The 17,406-nt window shown below is 42.2% G+C and overlaps 1 protein-coding gene across 2 annotated transcripts; it reads left to right on the forward strand.

The window, feature by feature from the left end:
- The first annotated feature begins 2,518 nt into the window (after positions 1–2,518).
- SLC13A5 (solute carrier family 13 member 5) lies at positions 2,519–16,170 on the forward strand. Of its 2 annotated transcripts, XM_068210806.1 has the most exons (13): positions 2,519–2,623; positions 3,798–3,905; positions 6,267–6,395; positions 7,177–7,313; positions 7,724–7,938; positions 9,223–9,394; positions 10,530–10,652; positions 11,193–11,405; positions 12,120–12,241; positions 12,522–12,640; positions 13,792–13,953; positions 14,952–15,089; positions 15,730–16,170. In XM_068210806.1, exons 2-13 carry the CDS (start codon positions 3,801–3,803, stop codon positions 15,856–15,858), a joined length of 1,764 nt encoding a protein of 587 aa, XP_068066907.1. In that variant the 5' UTR covers positions 2,519–2,623; positions 3,798–3,800; the 3' UTR covers positions 15,859–16,170. The 2 variants fall into 2 exon arrangements, with proteins under 2 accessions (XP_068066907.1, XP_068066908.1); XM_068210807.1 differs by lacking the exon at positions 11,193–11,405.
- The last annotated feature ends 1,236 nt before the right edge of the window (positions 16,171–17,406 follow it).

Raw genomic sequence — 17,406 nt, forward strand, 5'->3', positions numbered from 1 at the left:
AGAAAAGGCTTTTGAATAAATATGTTAATGAGATGGCAGCTAAGGGAGAGGTTACAGAGCTGCCAATTCTGAATCAAACTTTGAACGTGATTTTCTTTGGAATCTTTTTTCTTTTGTAGTCGTTAGCCTGCACAGCATTTGAATGGGCTTTAGGGCACAAACTATATGGGAAACACCAATTCTAGATCAAGAAAGACTGATCAGCAACATATACTGACTGAGAAAACCCCACGGACTCAAAATTCATAATGAGGGCTTTTATGTAGAAAGTTGTTGGGCACAGGGATTGCGCCGAAAGGACTGGTCATTCAGAGTCTTGAGAGCTTTTCCTGGAAAAATATCAGATGCTGCACTGGGAACTTAGTTGAAAGCTACTCCTGAAGCAGGACAGTGGACTGGCAGTAACTGGGAAGGACCGACTGGAGAGAAAATGGAGAGCAATGAAGGAGTGGTTTTCTCTGAAAGCTGGTAATAACTCTTTCTATTTAAATTCTGTGTAAACCTTCCAGTGCATAGCATTACCATACAAGACCTCTTCTAGGCATCTTTTGAAGGCAAGAATCATGTAGAGGTAAGTTCTGAGCTGGTTATTTTTTAAATGTGACTTTCAAAAGCCCAAGTAGAAAACATTCTTTTTTGACTACATCCTAGAATATCTCAGGGTCAGTTGTTCTAATTTGTGTTTCTCATTGCCAAGTATGATTCGACTTACAGTCCTTATTTAATTTTATTTTGTTAAAACTTTTGTACCGCTGGCTGTTGCATGGAACTTGCAACATGAAAGAACTTAAAAAAGAATGTGAGGAGCTTTTGTCTCGAAGGAGAGTAGCAGTTATCTAGGTCAAATGGACTGTTTAGAACAAGCAAACTGTACTTGTGTGCTTGGGCAGCATTTGAATTAGAGGCAGAAAATATGTGTGTCTGTAATTAAATGAACCAGCTTCTGCCTGTAAATCCACCTTTTTGCAGACCATTCCTATCTTCCAATAAGTGGAGTAACTGGGATAATTGCCTTGTAGAGAGTGCAATATATCAGAAAAGCAGCTTCTCAGGAACAAACTAAACTATAAAAAAAATCTATATTTTACATTTATTTTATATTTTTCCTACCTGGACTGACCCTGGAAATCCTACTTTCTAAGTGGGATTGTTTTTCAGTCCCTTTCTTTATGAAATAATACAGGTCAACCTTTCTTTACTAGTCTTCAGCGGTTCAGGTGCGGCTGCTCCTGCCACAGCTGTTCCTTGCCCAGCCATAACTAGCCCAGTCCCTTGAGCTGGCTCTAGTGCTCACTGAACACTTCACTGAACCTATTTAGCTCACAAACAGCAGAAAAATATTCTGCTTTCTTTGTCAAGTTAAATCAAATGAACCCCAGAGCCACCAGCTGACAAACGTTGCAAAGGCCAGGGAAAGTTGGTGGCAGTGAACCACAAGATGGGCTTGGCTCTGTTACTCAAACCCTTGATTCTTGACATGCTTCAAAATGCCTGTGTTTATTAGGACAGCAGAACAGCAAATGTGAGAAATGGTATCTTGCAACCAGGAAAAGGGATTCCAAGTACAAAAGACCTCGTTCAGCTCCTGGTTCCACCTCACATCACCACCCATGCCTAAGCCTCTTTGTAACCCAAAAATTCGAGTTCCTTTGAAAACTGATTTGAAACTTACTACCAAGAAGAACAAGAACAGCACATTATTCAGCACTAGGGTATCTAAGGATGCTACAGTCTTCTGCTTCTAAATTACGTCTGCAACCAAAACCTAGTTTTACCCACTGCTTTTAAAGCACTATTTAAAGCTATTGCTCTCTACTATGTTCAGAGCCATACTGAGATTCCTTTTTCTTGAAGGTGTGTAGTTAGTGCTCAATTAGCATGAGCTGAATTTCAGGCTGTGCGATGTTTTTGTTTGAATGCTCTTTGGATCACCTAAAACTCCTCCTGGATGTTTTGCAAGTGCTTAGGCTCTCTGCAGCTCCCTTCTATCCAGCTGTCAGACCGGTTCTGTAAAGCAAGCAGCCAAAACTTTGTCTTCTCCCTGGTACAGTGAAAAGGAAGCTCATCATCAAATTATATGAAGGCAAGTTTGCAATAATTCCACACAATAAGGGAATATTGATTCCCTTTTCTTTATTGACAAAAAAGGACTGAGGCATGAATTAGCTAATTTCATTGCCCATGGAGTCCCTTGGGCATTAATAACCCATTAATAACTCTCTATTAATAACCCATGTCTCATCCCCAGGTACAGCAAGCAAGTCTCCTTTCACAAGATTAGTCCATCTAAATGGACTGATTTAGATATTTTTTGTCTTTCTCTTTATTTTCTTTTTTCTTCACTGCATCTTATTGAAACAAGAAGACAACAAATCATATTTGCACTGGTCTATCAGAGTTAACTTTAGAACAACACCTTTAGAGTGACCTATTTGCATTTTCTTATTTAAATGCTTCTAGTTTGTTTTTTTTTTTTTTTGGTTTGGGTTTTTTTTTTTTTTTTTTTTTTTTTGACTAGGAACCATTTTTTCATTGGAGACAGGCCACAGGAATTCAAGTTTTGGCCAATTCCCCACTTTCTGCTAGACTTTGCACTGGTGTGAAGTGTGTTTCCTCTGTGTTGGTAAGTTACCCAGAGGGACTGCTCCGAAAGGTTTGAAGATTTGGAATATGTCCAGATCCGGTTGGGTACTGTTTTTCTTAGTGGGCATTCACTGCTTTTATAAATGAAAAGTAACATTGGAGTGTCTTGTTTTGAACTTCTGTCACTCAAGTTCCTCTGGTCAGCAGAGGACAAAGAGTGCAAGCTGTAGTCAGAGCTCCCTCATTGCTTGCTGTGGAATCTGAAAATCTTTATTTCTGTGAGTAACTGCTTGGTAAGAGTGTACTAAGAGACTGCAGGATCAAATTGTTGAGATATGATTTATGCTGATTTCAATTTCAGGTGGCTGTTGCCACCTGAAGCAAAACCAAAAATATCAACAATTTGTTTGTCCTCTGTCTAGCTGTCCCTTTCTGCCTACTCAGTCGTGCTGGCCACCATCAGTAGGGCTGTCCCTTTGGATTCCAAGGCTGCGCTGTAGACAAAGTCACTGAAGTCAACAACGTCAAAAATAACCTTTCAGGTTAACCTTCCTGGGTTATTTTTAACCCAGATCCAGAGGCACAATGCCTCTCAAAATAATAGCGAAACACAGCCATGCATGCCTGCACAGACCTTTGTTTTGGGGAGATCCCCACTGTGGTTTTAACTCTCCATCTCCCTGAAGGAGCTCAGTCCTTCCCCACCACACCACGGCGTGAATGAGCGAGGGACGATCCTCCCTTGGCGTCCCCAGCACCTCCCGAAAGTCCAGCTCCCGAAAGGGGCCGAGGCGGCGCCCCGGTCCCTGCCCGCGATGACAGTCCGTGCTTGCCGGCACCTTTCTGTGGGCTCTGCGAGCAGGGAGAACGTTCTTACAGCGCTCTCCGACCGGTGTGGTAGCTGGTAGACAGCCATTGAGCCGCTTTCCTTGGCACGGCGGTGGCCGCGAGGGAGGGGGTACGGGACCGGCCCCGCGCCGTGTCCCGGCGGCCCGGCAGGGAGGGCGGGTCGGAGCGGGGCCGGGGCGCCCCGGGAGGCTGGTGGAGGCTCGTTCGCTGCCGGTCCTCAGCCGCGCCGCTGCCCGGGGCGGCCCCGGCGGGGCGGGCGGGACGTGTCGCCCCCGGCCGGGTCCCTCCCGTCCCTCCCGCCCCGTACTTAAAGCCGCGGCGGCGGGCACTGCTCCCGCTGGCGCCCTGACCGTGTCACCCCACAGAACATGGCCCCGACGTGCCTGCAGCCCCTGCTGAGGTACCGCTCCTTCGCCATCCTCTTCCTTACGCCGCTGCTGCTGCTGCCGCTGCCGCTCGCTGTGCCCACGCGGGTAAGTGCCTGCGGGGCCCCTGCGGGGCCCCTGCGGGAACAGCCCGGCTCCGGGCCTGCTGCCCCCCGGCTGTCCCCGCTCCGCCCGGCTCCGGCCCTGCTCCCGGTGGCTCCCACGCATCCAACGCACCGTGCCAATTAGATGCAATTCATTCTGTGCCAAGACAAACCCGTCTGGACTTGTCCTGCGTTATGTCGTTGCGATTGGACTGGGCTGAGGGGCAGGAGTCCGTCCCCCAGCTCTCTGCTGAGGGTCTGGTACTCCCAGCATGTTGCTTGGTGCCATTCTCCATCCCGATGCAGTCAGCGTTGTGCTGTATGAATTGGTCAGGATTTCAAATGCCATGTCCTCCAATTCATCCATCTTACTCCAGGGGCGGCGATGGCACAACTCCTTTGAGTTCAGTGGAGTTACACCAGCATAAAATTGGAATAACCCAGGGAACTTTGGGCTTTAATGCCTTGTAGCCTTCTTGACCAAGTGGGAAAGCTCAGTTTGCAGTATTTTAGCCTACTAGAGCTTTGGTGGCTATTCTAATGCCAAAACCAGCCTTTCTACTGAGCAACTTGTATCGCTCTGTCTGTTTTAAAGTACAGGAAAATTTTATCTGTGTTTATAAACCAAATTGCCAACCCTTCTTGTTTACCTAAGTTATACCAGCCTGGCCTTTCAGTTGAATGGTGGTGCTTTATATAATGAGGAATTCCTGATTGTTAAACTCTACTTTGATCAAAACTAGGAAAGATAATTTCCAAAAAAATTAAGCAGGTCTTCAGTTTGCCAGTATTTGTAGGCATATTGTGTCATTAATCTAACCTAAGAAATTACAATATTTTGCAATGGGAAAGCAATATTTCTGTCAGTGACTGCTTTTTCATCTCTCAGTCAGGAGGCAGGTCACTGTGTTTTGTGTCAACTGTACAGAAACACCAAGGAGACATTCTGTGACTGTTTCCATAAATCACAGATATATAGAGGCATAAATACAAATATATATTTAATTCCAAATCTTTGGTTGTTTGAATTGGCCACAGTTGTTGGAGTTAAATTATAAGCATGGTTGTGTTTTTGAACTTCACATAAATTATTTACTCTCTACTCTCTAAAACCAGTGTTTTGAATTTTATTCACTTACAGTTGTTTATCTGTCTTTCGTACTAGCAACAGATTAACCACAGTCAGTTTTACCCCTGCATTACTGCAGTACAGCATGAATTGTATCATGAGCTGACCTTATATTTATAAAGGGAAGAGACTTCAACAGGATCTGCCTGATATCTTCTAGTCTGAAGAATTTTTCTTTTCAAAACTTGTGTTCTAATTAATCTGGAAACTTGAGGGGAAAAAATTCACATTACTTACAAAAGGTGTTTTCTGGTTCTTAAACTTCTCAACAAAATTAACGAAAACACAGCCCTACTTACTAATATCACCTGATGTCAGTTTCAAAGTGTCACTGTCACACCATTTATTTCAGCAATAAAGTCACATTTGTTGTATTAGAGTAAAATCCTATAAACACATGCCCTAAATAGGGGCATAGAGTGAATTACAGAACACTGACTTCAGCTCTCAAACAGTTCACTGTTAGCTAATGAATGCCTGCTTCTCCTGTCAACTTTTAGAGTACAAACCACAGAAGGCTGGGATACAGAAATGCCTGGTCAACAGCCCAAAAAGACAGGTTGCAACAATTCTAAACTAGGGAATCCCCTTTGCAGGTAGGGGCAGTATGATTTGGGAAAGTAGTTTAATACCTCTAATGTGCTTAGTCACCAAAAAAAAAAAAAAAAAAAACCAAAAAAACCCCAAACAAACAAAAAAAAACACACACGCACACAAAAAGAGTTTTACTTTAGGAGTTACTTTAAAAAGTGAAGAACTTTTAAATTATTCAGTGAAATATTTTCTGAGCTCAACTGTGTTACTGGACATCCATCAAGGACTTGTGAATTTCAGGCAAGCTCATCATCCACACTGGGAAATTTGGTAATCCATTTAAAAAAATTAAATCTATATTGCTGTTCTTGGCTCCTAGATGTAAAATCTGCTGACCTCAACCACTAAGAGGTACTTGCACACAGCAAAATGTGCACTTACCTAGTGGTGGAAGATTTGTTTTTCTCACAGCATTTATTTTATGTGGATGTATTAAAGCAAGCACTATGGTCTTCTTGGTCAAAAAGATCTTTTTATACAAGTGACTTCATAATTTAAAAGCACAAGTTTAAGTCCTCATTCAGCATAACTTGTTAAGCTACAGACAGTGGAGTGTGTGAGCCACTTGTAAGAGCTACCAATGTGTTTTTTATCTTTAAAAACAGTTTCTAATGCTTAAATGTGTCTTCTATTATGTTGCAGGAGGCCAGATGTGCATATGTCATCATCATCATGGCTGTGTACTGGTGCACTGAAGTGATCCCCCTGGCTGTCACCTCCCTCATGCCTGTGGTATTTTTCCCTCTGCTTGGAGTTCAGACCTCTAAAAAAGTAAGGAACTTGTGCAATCCAGGTCTGATACAGAGAAATCCAGTGCTCTGATCCCTCATCAATATTTAGCCAACAAGTCTGTATTAGTGTTCAGGGTTCTTATATGGGAAGATGCTGAACTACATACACATTTGCCCAAGCTGTTAACAGTGGGGGGCTTGAGGTGGTAGAGGGGAGGGTCTGTTTTGGGCATGGATCCTGCTGGAGAGCCTCCCACTAGTGCCAGCAGTTTGTGTGTTCCCAACCACAAAGAGAAAGAGGAAAGTAGAGCTGACAGTCTTCTGGGAGATCTCAAAATGCATGGGACAAACTTGTGAGAGGATAGCTGGCATGGTGCTGGCAGGTCTGCTGTGTCCTCCCTAGATTTCTGCCTGGGCTGTTTGTGCTAGAGGCACAAGGCACTGGCTGTGTCCAGATTTTGTAGCCCAGGTTCACTACTGCCTAACAAGCTGGTAAAGGCAGGTGTGGTTGCTGATGGTACTGAGAAAGCCCTTTTGGAGCTCAATATTTCCAGCACCTTCCATACTTTGAGCCCCCAGCTGCATTTTAGGAAACTGGAGTAATTTTGTACAATGATGCACAAAGAGCTCCTGCACAGGCAAGTCAACAGTTACACAGGAGATCAAGGGTTCAGGAAACTGCAGGGAGCTCACAGGCAGCAGCTGCCTCTTGTTCAAGTGTTGGTTGGGGCCTGGTCCAGTCCATGGATTTGAGAGGGTGGTAGGCAAAATGTACTAGTGAAGCAAGTATTTTGGCCTGACTTACCTTCTCTGTCTTTCAGGTGTGCTTGCAGTACCTAAATAACACAAACATGCTCTTCTTTGGAGGGCTGATTGTTGCAATTTCTGTTGAGCAGTGGAATCTTCACAAAAGGATTGCACTGAGGGTCCTTCTGATTCTTGGGGTGAAACCTGCACTGTAAGAGTATTACATTGTTTTTTTTATTACCTCTTGTTAGTTTAGCAAAGGCCTAGGGATGATATTTAACAGTCTGCAGAGAAAGGATCCTTCAAGAGCCAATTTAGCTGTACTTTTACAGAGTTTCCAGAAATGAAGTCTAGCAACAGGAGCAGTTTATTTGTACTTTATCCAAAACTAGCATCTGACTAAATTTTAGAGGCTTGCCATTGGGGACAAAATTATGACAGCCCTGGGATTCCGTCAGTGAACATGGCGGAGCTGTCCTAGAAGGGAGTCTGGCTCTGCTCTGTACTAGTGGCTGCACACATCCCTGCCTGGGCTTTGCTCTCCAAATTGCAGTGACTACAAAGCCTAGCAGCATCTGTTCACTTTCTTCCTCTCTCCTCTGTGTCTTTCTCTCTTTTCAGCCTGATGCTGGGATTTATGATAGTCACTGCCTTCCTGTCAATGTGGATAAGCAACACAGCCACCACTGCCATGATGGTTCCCATTGTCCAGGCTGTCCTGGATCAATTGGACAGCACAGAGAATGATGTGACCATGGTGGAACAAGCAACTGGGCAAACAAATACAGTGATTGAACTGGAGGAAAAGAGCATATCAGAGTCCACTGCAGTGCACGGTAAGGGCCTGCTCACCAATAAGCTGATGCTACTGAACTTGCTACACTCAGCTCCCCAGCCTAGGAGTGCTGTGTACCCTTTCCAATGATAGAGGATGGTAACCCGACTGAAATCCTGTAAATAGAATTAGGTTTTACAAAATAGCTTTCAATTTTGTTGGCTGGTATTTTGTATGCTAGTGCTAGATCCCAGACGGGTTGTTTTGCTCTTTCCTTAGAGCTGGAGTCATCCAGTTTCCCTAGACTTAACCACCTGTTTAGGGAACTGAAGAGCATATCCTGTGGGAAATAACCATCCAAACCCCCATCATCCCACTTTCAAAATCTTGTGATTATCAGTGGGGATTCAGCTTCTAGGCCATGTAGGACTATTTGAAAAAATTACATAAACACACTCTATTTTGGCTTTAGGGTAATAAATATCTCATTATTTACTAGATTGCACGTGGAGGTGGGGAGAAGAAAGAGGACTACTTTAAAAGCCACATGGAAAAGAGGAATTGGTGTAATTTGACTCTCAGTAGACAAACTGTTCTTGTGTGTGGTCTTACCCTGATGTTTGATTCCTCAAGGTCCTCTGCCACTGATGTGGTTCTACAATAGGTTTCACTTCATTTTAAATATGTACACAAAATCAGACCCTCTCATTTCACTGCTCTGTGGTGCTGTTACACAGGGCTGTATTATTAAATATGATTAAAGATCAAATTCCAAGTGTAGTGAAGATAATAAGTGTTCAAAAAATACCCTTTGATATTGTTGAGTTGGTTGTAATTGCCATAAATTCTTTGTCCTGCTCCATTAGTCCAGGCAAACTTCAAGATTAGAGTGTTAACCTCAGAGAACAATGGACACAGCAGTAAAGTTTCGTGGTTATTTTAAATTGACATCATGCCAAGCAAGGATTTGGGTTTCAGTGGGGGTTTTTCCCTGCCTATATTTAAATCTGTTAAAGCTAGTTGGGTTCTCACTGTGGAATTGGAATGGTTCCAGTGACTACAATATTTGGCTGGTGGTAAGCCTCCCTGTGAATCAAGACATTACTGAAGAGGAGTTGTGGCACTGATGTGGCCAACAGCATCCTTGGATCATGTAAACCCAGTCCTTCAGCCTCTTTCTTCTGCTCCTCATGAACATTAGTCTGAAGTATTTAGGGAGATATCTGTGGGGTTTTAATTAAAATAAAAGGCACATACAATCTGGAAGCGCTAAGCCTACAGACTCTATCCTGAACTCTCTGCCTTTCCAATTTTACCTGAGGCAAATAATTTTCTTTCTGTCTAGTTGTAATCAATGAACAAGTCACTGATGACCCCAAATCTTCTGAGGAAAAGAAAATGAAGAAGCGTATATGCAAGGGAATGACACTTTGTGTATGCTATGCTGCCAGCATTGGAGGAACTGCAACACTTACCGGAACAGGACCAAATGTGGTACTGAAAGGCCAGATGAATCAGTAAGTAATTTTTGCTTCTTCTTTTAGTTACACTGTCATACTGTTTGTGTGACCAATCGACTGGTCTTAGATGACAATTTCAGGTGTGAACTTCAAGCAATTAGTTGAGGAACTGAGACTGAGAAATGTGTATGAAGTGTTGGGCCTCATTTTTTTTTGCTTCAGCATCTTTTAAAAGGAAGCTATGTGATGGAATTAAGGTCTTCTGAGAAAATTGGAAATATTTGTTGGCAATCGACATGCAAGTGGTTGATTATGAGATATTGGTTCTTCTGTGTCCTCTTTTTCAACTGAAATGCAGCACATCAGAAGAGGAACTGCAGTAAAGAGCACCAGAAAAATGTAGATTAACTCTACTCATAAGCCCACTGAAGAGAGCTAGAAGGAACTTGGCCCCTCCTGTAACACTTGTTCCTCCATGCTGTAGCTGTGGAAACTGCAGTTGTGTTGCTCTGTCATTGCTAAACTGAGTTTGGGAACTGATCTACATGGAACCCAATCTGCAGTGGAAATGTTTCCAACATTGCTTCCTTGTGTTGCAAGTACTTCAGCCTTAGCTGCTACATTATCTGTTGGTTTTAACACCCAGCTGGAAGTTTGCTATTGATATTTTTCCTCCGATCATTATTGGCAAGCACAGACAATAACAAAAATTGCCTTTCTTAAAACCCTGTCTTCAGCCTTTCAAGCCAGCTAGCAACTTTTTCATCTGTTGAAGGCAGCAGAAGTACAGGTATTAATTTCAGGAAAGACATTTCTTGCTGTCTTACTAGAATGATTTGGGAGGAAGAAAAAAAATTCCTGTCTTGGGATAAATGAACAGGCATGTTAGAAGTGAAAGGTGTCTAGAATGTATGGGAGATCTTTCAGCCATACTTGTCTGACTGAGACCTAAAGTATCAACATAAGCTCCTATATGCATCAAAGTAAAACACAGGGAAAACTGACAATCATTTAAGTTCTGCTCTGAAATCAGGCTGCCTTCCCCCATGACTTAAATTAGGTGTGGATATTACCTGTGGTTGCTTGTAATGGTTGTCCTAGATTTACATGCATAACTGTCACTAGCACACATTATAGGGAGACTACATTACTAAATATTTTGACATTCATAAAGAAAATAATTTCTTTACAGGTTATACCCCAACAATAATGATGTTGTGAACTTTGCTTCCTGGTTTGGATTTGCACTCCCAAACATGGTCCTGATGTTGGTGCTAGCTTGGCTTTGGTTACAGTGCTCCTTCATGGGACTCAAGTGAGTATTTATCTACAGGATATTGTGTAACTCCCTCAGTAAGTTAGTGCAGATCAGCTTACTGAGCCATCTGGCTAAAACAAATGCACTGACAAGTTACGAATTTTGTAGCAGAGAGCAGGTCCATTTCACAGAAATTTTGAGGTCTGGAAACCTTTTGTGTTCATGGGAGGCATATTAAGGCAAAAGCTGTATACATTCTTAATCTTCAGACAGAATTGCCTTTTTATTTTTCAATCTCTCACCTGTGAATTTCAGCCCTAGGAGAACTGGCATAGCTACTTTGCAACCATTGATTCAAACCTGACTTTTTCATCCTGGGTTACTCCAAATTGCCATCCTTTGATAGACCCACATTCTTCTGTGAGAACTGGTGTGTCCCCACAAAATACTTTGTCACTGTTGTAGTTTCTTTATTTATGGCCTCTTCTTTGGTCTGTGTCTGTCCCCAAGAGGGGCAACTTCAAAGTGATAAGGATGTGAGATCCCTCTAATATGTTTGTACTTACAGTATTTTTTTCTCCGTTTTATTTTTCAAAGCTTTAAAAAAAGCTGGGGCTTTGGGACAGAGAAAACTGCCAAAGAAAAAGCTGCATACAGTGTGCTGAAGGCAGAAATGAAGAAATTAGGCCCTATGTCTTATGCTGAATTAAATGTCCTCCTCTTGTTTGTCTTGCTGGTGCTCTTGTGGTTTTCCAGAAACCCAGGCTTTGTAAAAGGCTGGGCTGCCAGGCTCTTCCCAGGAGGAGAAAAGTAAGTTTTTTGGGTTTTTTTCCCATCTTTTACCCTCTTGGTTATTAATCAGATTCCCTTGCTTATATATTCAATTTTGAATGCTTGTACATGACACCACCAGTCATCTATGATTTGACAGTTTGTACTGCAGTGAAAAGGCTGGAGACTGAGACATGGAGCAAGCTGAACTTCCTAAAAGAAGAGAAAATTCTGTAATGTTGTTCTCAGTCACACTGACATACACCTTGGTATTTTGTTTGTATGAGTTCCAATCAGTTGCAATGACATTTGAATACTTGGTAATATCACCTTTAACCAATACCTTAGAACTCACTGGAAAATTGATTTTGTGCTTTGAATGGCTTCTTTGCATAGTGTTCATGCATGACCTGTTAGGAACATAAAATACACATTGGGACTATGATCCAGGCCATTTCTTTAGATGTCTTTGAGATACAACTGTTGAATCTTGGCTTCAGCACAGAGAAGGAACCCTGCTCCAGCAGGGATGAGTTGTCCTCCAGGACTCTATTTATTAATGTGTATTGTAGCTTGTTTCTTTTATTATTATAAATTATTGCAGGTCTGAGAGACTTCAGACATCATCTAACGACCCATTTTACTCAAGCCCCAAATGGGATGGCAAAGATCAGTGACTAGAGTGCTGGAAGGCAGCCCTTTTCTAGGAGAAAGGTGTCCATTTTCTAACCTGTATTCGCTTTTCTTCCTTAGGTATATCACTGATTCTGTTCCTGCTGTGTTTATTGCCCTGTTACTGTTTATCCTTCCTGCTCATAAACCCAAATGTATAGCCTGGAATCCAAGCATGTCTGACCCTGAACAGACTGAAGAAGGTATTTAAAAGAGGGACTGTACTACTGTGAAACATCTAACCCACTCAGCTAACAAGGCAGAAACATGCACTGGACTTGCATGCAGTCCAGCATTCTTTAGAGCATCTCATCTACATCCCTTGTTGGGCAGGGCTGGGGCACAGTCCATGTTCATGTGTGTTACCCTCACCCTGTGCAGGTTTCTCAGTACTGTGCATCTGCCCACCAGTATCTTACAGAACAGAAGACAAGGTGTCTTCGCTCTCCTAAAACATGTTCTACTTTTCATTTCTCACTTCAGATAAAAAAAAGCCATTTTTATCAGCCCCGCTGCTAGACTGGAATGTGGTTCAAAGGAAGATGCCCTGGAGCATTGTGCTGCTGCTGGGAGGAGGTTTTGCTTTGGCTGATGCAAGCGCAGTATGTCCTAACATCTGTTTTTCTCTGACTCAAAGGCGAACTTTCCTGGTTTGTTATCTAGTCCTGTATTACTGGGCATGCACCCAAAGCCAAACCCAGTAGCAAAGTTCAGATCTGAAGGGAGATCTAAATTAGCAAAAACCAAGGAGAGGTGAATGCTTGTGAGTCTTCTCCAGGAATTTTTGTTCTCTGACCAACTTTCTTTAATTTATCTTACCTTTTGGAGACTCCCAAGTAGGTTGGGATCTTCGCTGTCTGGATAGTCCAGAAAAGCATCCTTTCTTATTTCTGTAATCACCTCAATCCCTGCCCTGGCTAGAAAAGTAGAAGTATAGATAGCACTTGTCAGATTTTCAGAACCATTTGAGGTTTGTTTGAAGGCTATATATCTTCAGACTTAAAGTAAAACCACTGCTGAAATGGTTAGAAAGAAAATCCTGGATTGATGCTGTGAACATAAATTCACAGAAAAGGCAGCTAAATTCCCAGAACAGGAAGGAATCTTGAGGTGAACCATATTGTTTCTTTCATCACTGCTGAGATGCATCTAAATCAAAGCAAGCATTAGCTATCAATAATGCCATACTTTGGGGAAAGTCATGTTCACATCTAAGTTTTGTGGCTAATTAGGTTTAAACCATGGGGCAAGTTAAAGCTCTGGGCCTGACATTCATCTACCTACATCACACATAGATTATTAAAGTTTCAGAGCATTAAAAACAATCAAGTCAGAGATTTTGTAACCTGTTTGTATCAACTACTGCCTGTGTTCCTACAACAGAGCATTCATACAGAATCATAACCTTCAGAAACCTTAGAAAAATGTGCCAAGAAGCTTCTGGGCCGTTAAGTATTTGCAATGGCCTCAGAAAAACTTTCTTGTTCAGCAAGAAAACCAAAATTTTGTAACCTGTGTGTGAGCAAGTATTTGGTTTCCAGAAAAATCAGGAAAGTGGGATTCAGTGTTATGTCTAGTTGGCAAGGAATTTTTTTTTAGTTTTTGTAACAGATAATTGTACTTTCCTGGATGGTGTTTGTATAATTCAGGACTCCTTTAGTATTATTTGACAGGAATGTTGCCCATAACATGGCTTCCCTGTTTGTGAGTCAGGGGTTCTAAACCTCACTGAAACCCACTTTTTTCCTTGCAGAACTCTGGTCTCTCAGCTTGGATGGGTCTTCAGATGACTCCACTGGGATCTATCCCACCATGGGCCATTGCAACAGTGATCGCCTTTATTACAGCTGTCTTCACTGAATGCACCAGTAACGTGGCCACAGCTACCCTCTTCCTGCCTGTCTTTTCATCCTTGGTAAGATTGCTTCTGTCCTGTTACCCTGTCAGCTGGAGAATCAGAGTTAAACTGGGTGACAAAGTAATACTATAATTATTGTCTTGGATGTTGCTCCAGTGTACTTAAAAGGAAGCCAGGTCATGTCTTCTGTAAGGTGTGTGCCTTGGCCCTGGAGAAAGTGAAGTGACAGTCACTTTTTCAATACAGATCAGCAAACTTCAGTTACTTGTGGTCATTTTGAGCCATCAACTTAGAACTGGAAAAACACACACACACAAAACCCAAACCAAAACAAAATCCAGCACTTTCTGATGATGCCTTTGAATTATTAATCTTGACATTTTGTGCTAAAATACTCAAAGTAGTAGACCTAATTTTTAGAAATGTGTAATTTCTCATAGGAACCCAGAACAGTTTTAAAACTTAGGGAGGAAAACCTGATAAGTTTTGCTGCCTTTTCTGAGCAGAATCGAAACTGTGGCATAAAGAGAAAAATAGGTTACTTTGGTCTTTAATTAGAAAAGGACAAACACTTTATTTTAGACTATTTCATCAAAGCAAAATTACCCCAATCAAGGTACTGAGCTATTAATGACTTAAATTGGCACTTAAGTTTTGAGAGCCACAGAGTTTATGTTAAGTCTAAGAGTGTCACTCCACGTGCCTAGTAATTATAATTCCCATTCCTGGAAAAAGGGTGGTCCAAGGTCAAAGAAAAGATTGTTGGATATATTTTACCAGAAATCTAAATTATACCATAGAGCAAAACAAACAATGTGAAAGCATCAAGCCTTGTTTTTAAGTATCATTGGGCAGGAAACAACAGCAAGTTATCTTTGAGCACATGTGGATTTCAGAATAAAATGTTTATGAATTATTTTGGTGATGTAATACAAGGAAACAAAATAAGCCTATTAATCTCATTGGTCTGGGGTAGATTGATCCTTTATGCTTTTCTTTTCAAACACCCCCATTCTCTCCCATATTCATCCCATATTCTCTCCATTTCATTGCAGGCTGAATCTGTCAAGATCCACCCTTTGTATATTATGCTGCCTGCTACTCTCAGTGCTTCATTTGCCTTCATGCTACCTGTTGCAACACCACCAAATGCCATAGTGTTTTCTTATGGCCACATCCATGTTTTGGATATGGTAAGATAATTGCCTCCTCTCTTATCTGACATTCTCCATTGCTTTCTTCCTGAAATATGGTGAGAGGCTTTGGCAGAAATACAGGTTGGCCCAAGTGAAATGAAAAACTGACAAGTCATAAGTCTCTGAAACCTGAAGGGTTAAAGTCCAGGCATGCCCTGCAGTGTTCTGGGGCTTTGGTGAGTGTCTAAAGCCTTGTCTCCACTGGAGCTGAAAGCAGAAGGTAGCAATCAGTAGCCCTTGGCTCTGGTCCTCTGATTTTCTGCCAGACCACACAGGGCAGGTTCTGGGTGGAACACACAAACATTACTGGTTTTCTAACTGGGTACTTGAAGAGGGCTTAAGCTGTTCTCTAACTAATAAGAACGACTTGTTACACATGCCTTAAAGCTCCTTGACTGGTTGTATACATAGCAAAGCGCTCAAAGACTTTGCACAGTGTGTTCCCCGGTATCTCCACCTAAGCAAGAGCAGAAGGCAGTGGATACAATGGCTAATTCTGTGATTTATTTGACCATCTTTCTTGTGTATGTACAAGTAGGTCATGCTGCAGTTTGCTGTGCTGGTGTTTGGGTGTTGCTGGCTTGGACTTGCTGTGCTGATGTCTGGTTGTTGTTGGTTTGGATTTTTTTCTTCACAGGTTAGATCTGGAATTGTGATGAACATGATTGGAGTCTGCTGTGTCACACTGGCCATCAACACATGGGGAAGACCTATGTTTGAGCTGGACACATTCCCAGCCTGGGCAAACAGCACAAGAAACCAGTGAGCTGTGAAGAATTTGTGTGTTGAACAAGGAAAGTACCCTTAGTACTCCCTATTGCCTAAAGTCCTGTATAAAGTCTCATCACCACTTCAGATCCAGTGCTGGGTGTTTGCTGCCTTCCAGCAATCGCACATCAGTTCAGATTTGAACCAACCCAATCTTCCTCCAGTTGTGCTGGAGCCAAAAGCGTTTGCAATTATACAACCTCTGTCAGAATCATAAGTATGTTTGAGTGATCCATTGTGCCTCCAATCAAGGTCAAGAATTAGGATTTATCAAACTTTCAATAAAGAGAGGGGAGGCTGTTGTATCAAATGGTTTGAACTGTTATATCACTGGTATGTACTTGTAAATCATTAGCATTGAATATTGCACTCAGGCAGCTGTGGAACATTCCTTACCTATTCCTTATATCTACAAGTCAGCAACTGTACAGAGAAATCCCCGTTGTCACTTGTCTAGTGAAGAAAGGGTACGTGATGTTGTGCTGTGTTATAATTTAGTTGGGCCTCAGCCGTGGGGTGGGATCCTTCCAAGTCAACATCCAACACACTTTCTCTTGCCTTGTTTTCACTCCCAAGTCTCACTGCATTTAGACACCCTTATTGAGGGTTGAGATAACCTAATTCCATGATGGTCACGATTCAGCTGATCTCTCAGACAATGATGCACTAAGGCTGGCACTATGGCAATTAGAGGGCAGGGAGCCTTTCCCTCAGTCACAGGTGTGATTTCACATGCCAGCTAGTGTTTTCCGAGTGCCAGCCTGGAGATGACCAGTGGCCCATGGGACTTGACATCTATTGCAGAAATTCCTGAATTAGCCCCTGATGTGCCTTATTAATTAACTCTGGAATTTTTGAGTGAAGTCAAGACATGAAGAAGGCTCTAACTGATGACATGAGAAAAATGTAGAGGCCCAGATTTTAGTGCTTTTGCTGGCTGACAGCAGTGGGAGTTGTCTTGTGTACTTTGGAATCCATGTCTTGTGAGAAAAGTAGTTTGTAACCTAATTATGCCATTTCTGTTGTAGAAGTAGTCTACAGAATGATTGGTTGGGCTGGGTGTATATGGTCAGTGGTACATGCATACTTTTCTTTCAGCCCTGGGGATGGAGGTGGGCGGGAGGTAAAGCAGTGTCTTACAGTGGGAAGATCTGTGGGTATGACCTGGGATTTGCTTCCAGACTTGCCATGTATCCCCGTGCAAGTCAGTTCACCTCTTTGTGCTTATTTCCCCTCCTAAAGAAGATGTTATGGAACCTATCTACCTCACCAAGTTGTTGTGAGGACATAAGGGTCAAATTCTGCAGCCATAGTGATTTCCCACCTCATGACAAGGGATACAAGGTGTTAAGTTATAGAATCATAGAATTCTGTGTAGAAGATCTGGCATATAGCATAGCATTGTGTTTAGGATATTCAGTAGTTCTGTTATTAATGTGAATTTCCTTTATGGAACTGGAAAAATACATTTTTATCTAGAAGTGAGGGAAATATTTATCCACAAAATGACCAGGTGCTTTTTTTTGAGCAGAAAACTGCTTTAAGA

The sequence above is a fragment of the Anomalospiza imberbis genome, chromosome 20 (genome assembly GCF_031753505.1).
Source record: "Anomalospiza imberbis isolate Cuckoo-Finch-1a 21T00152 chromosome 20, ASM3175350v1, whole genome shotgun sequence".
NCBI classification, from domain to species: domain Eukaryota; kingdom Metazoa; phylum Chordata; class Aves; order Passeriformes; family Viduidae; genus Anomalospiza; species Anomalospiza imberbis.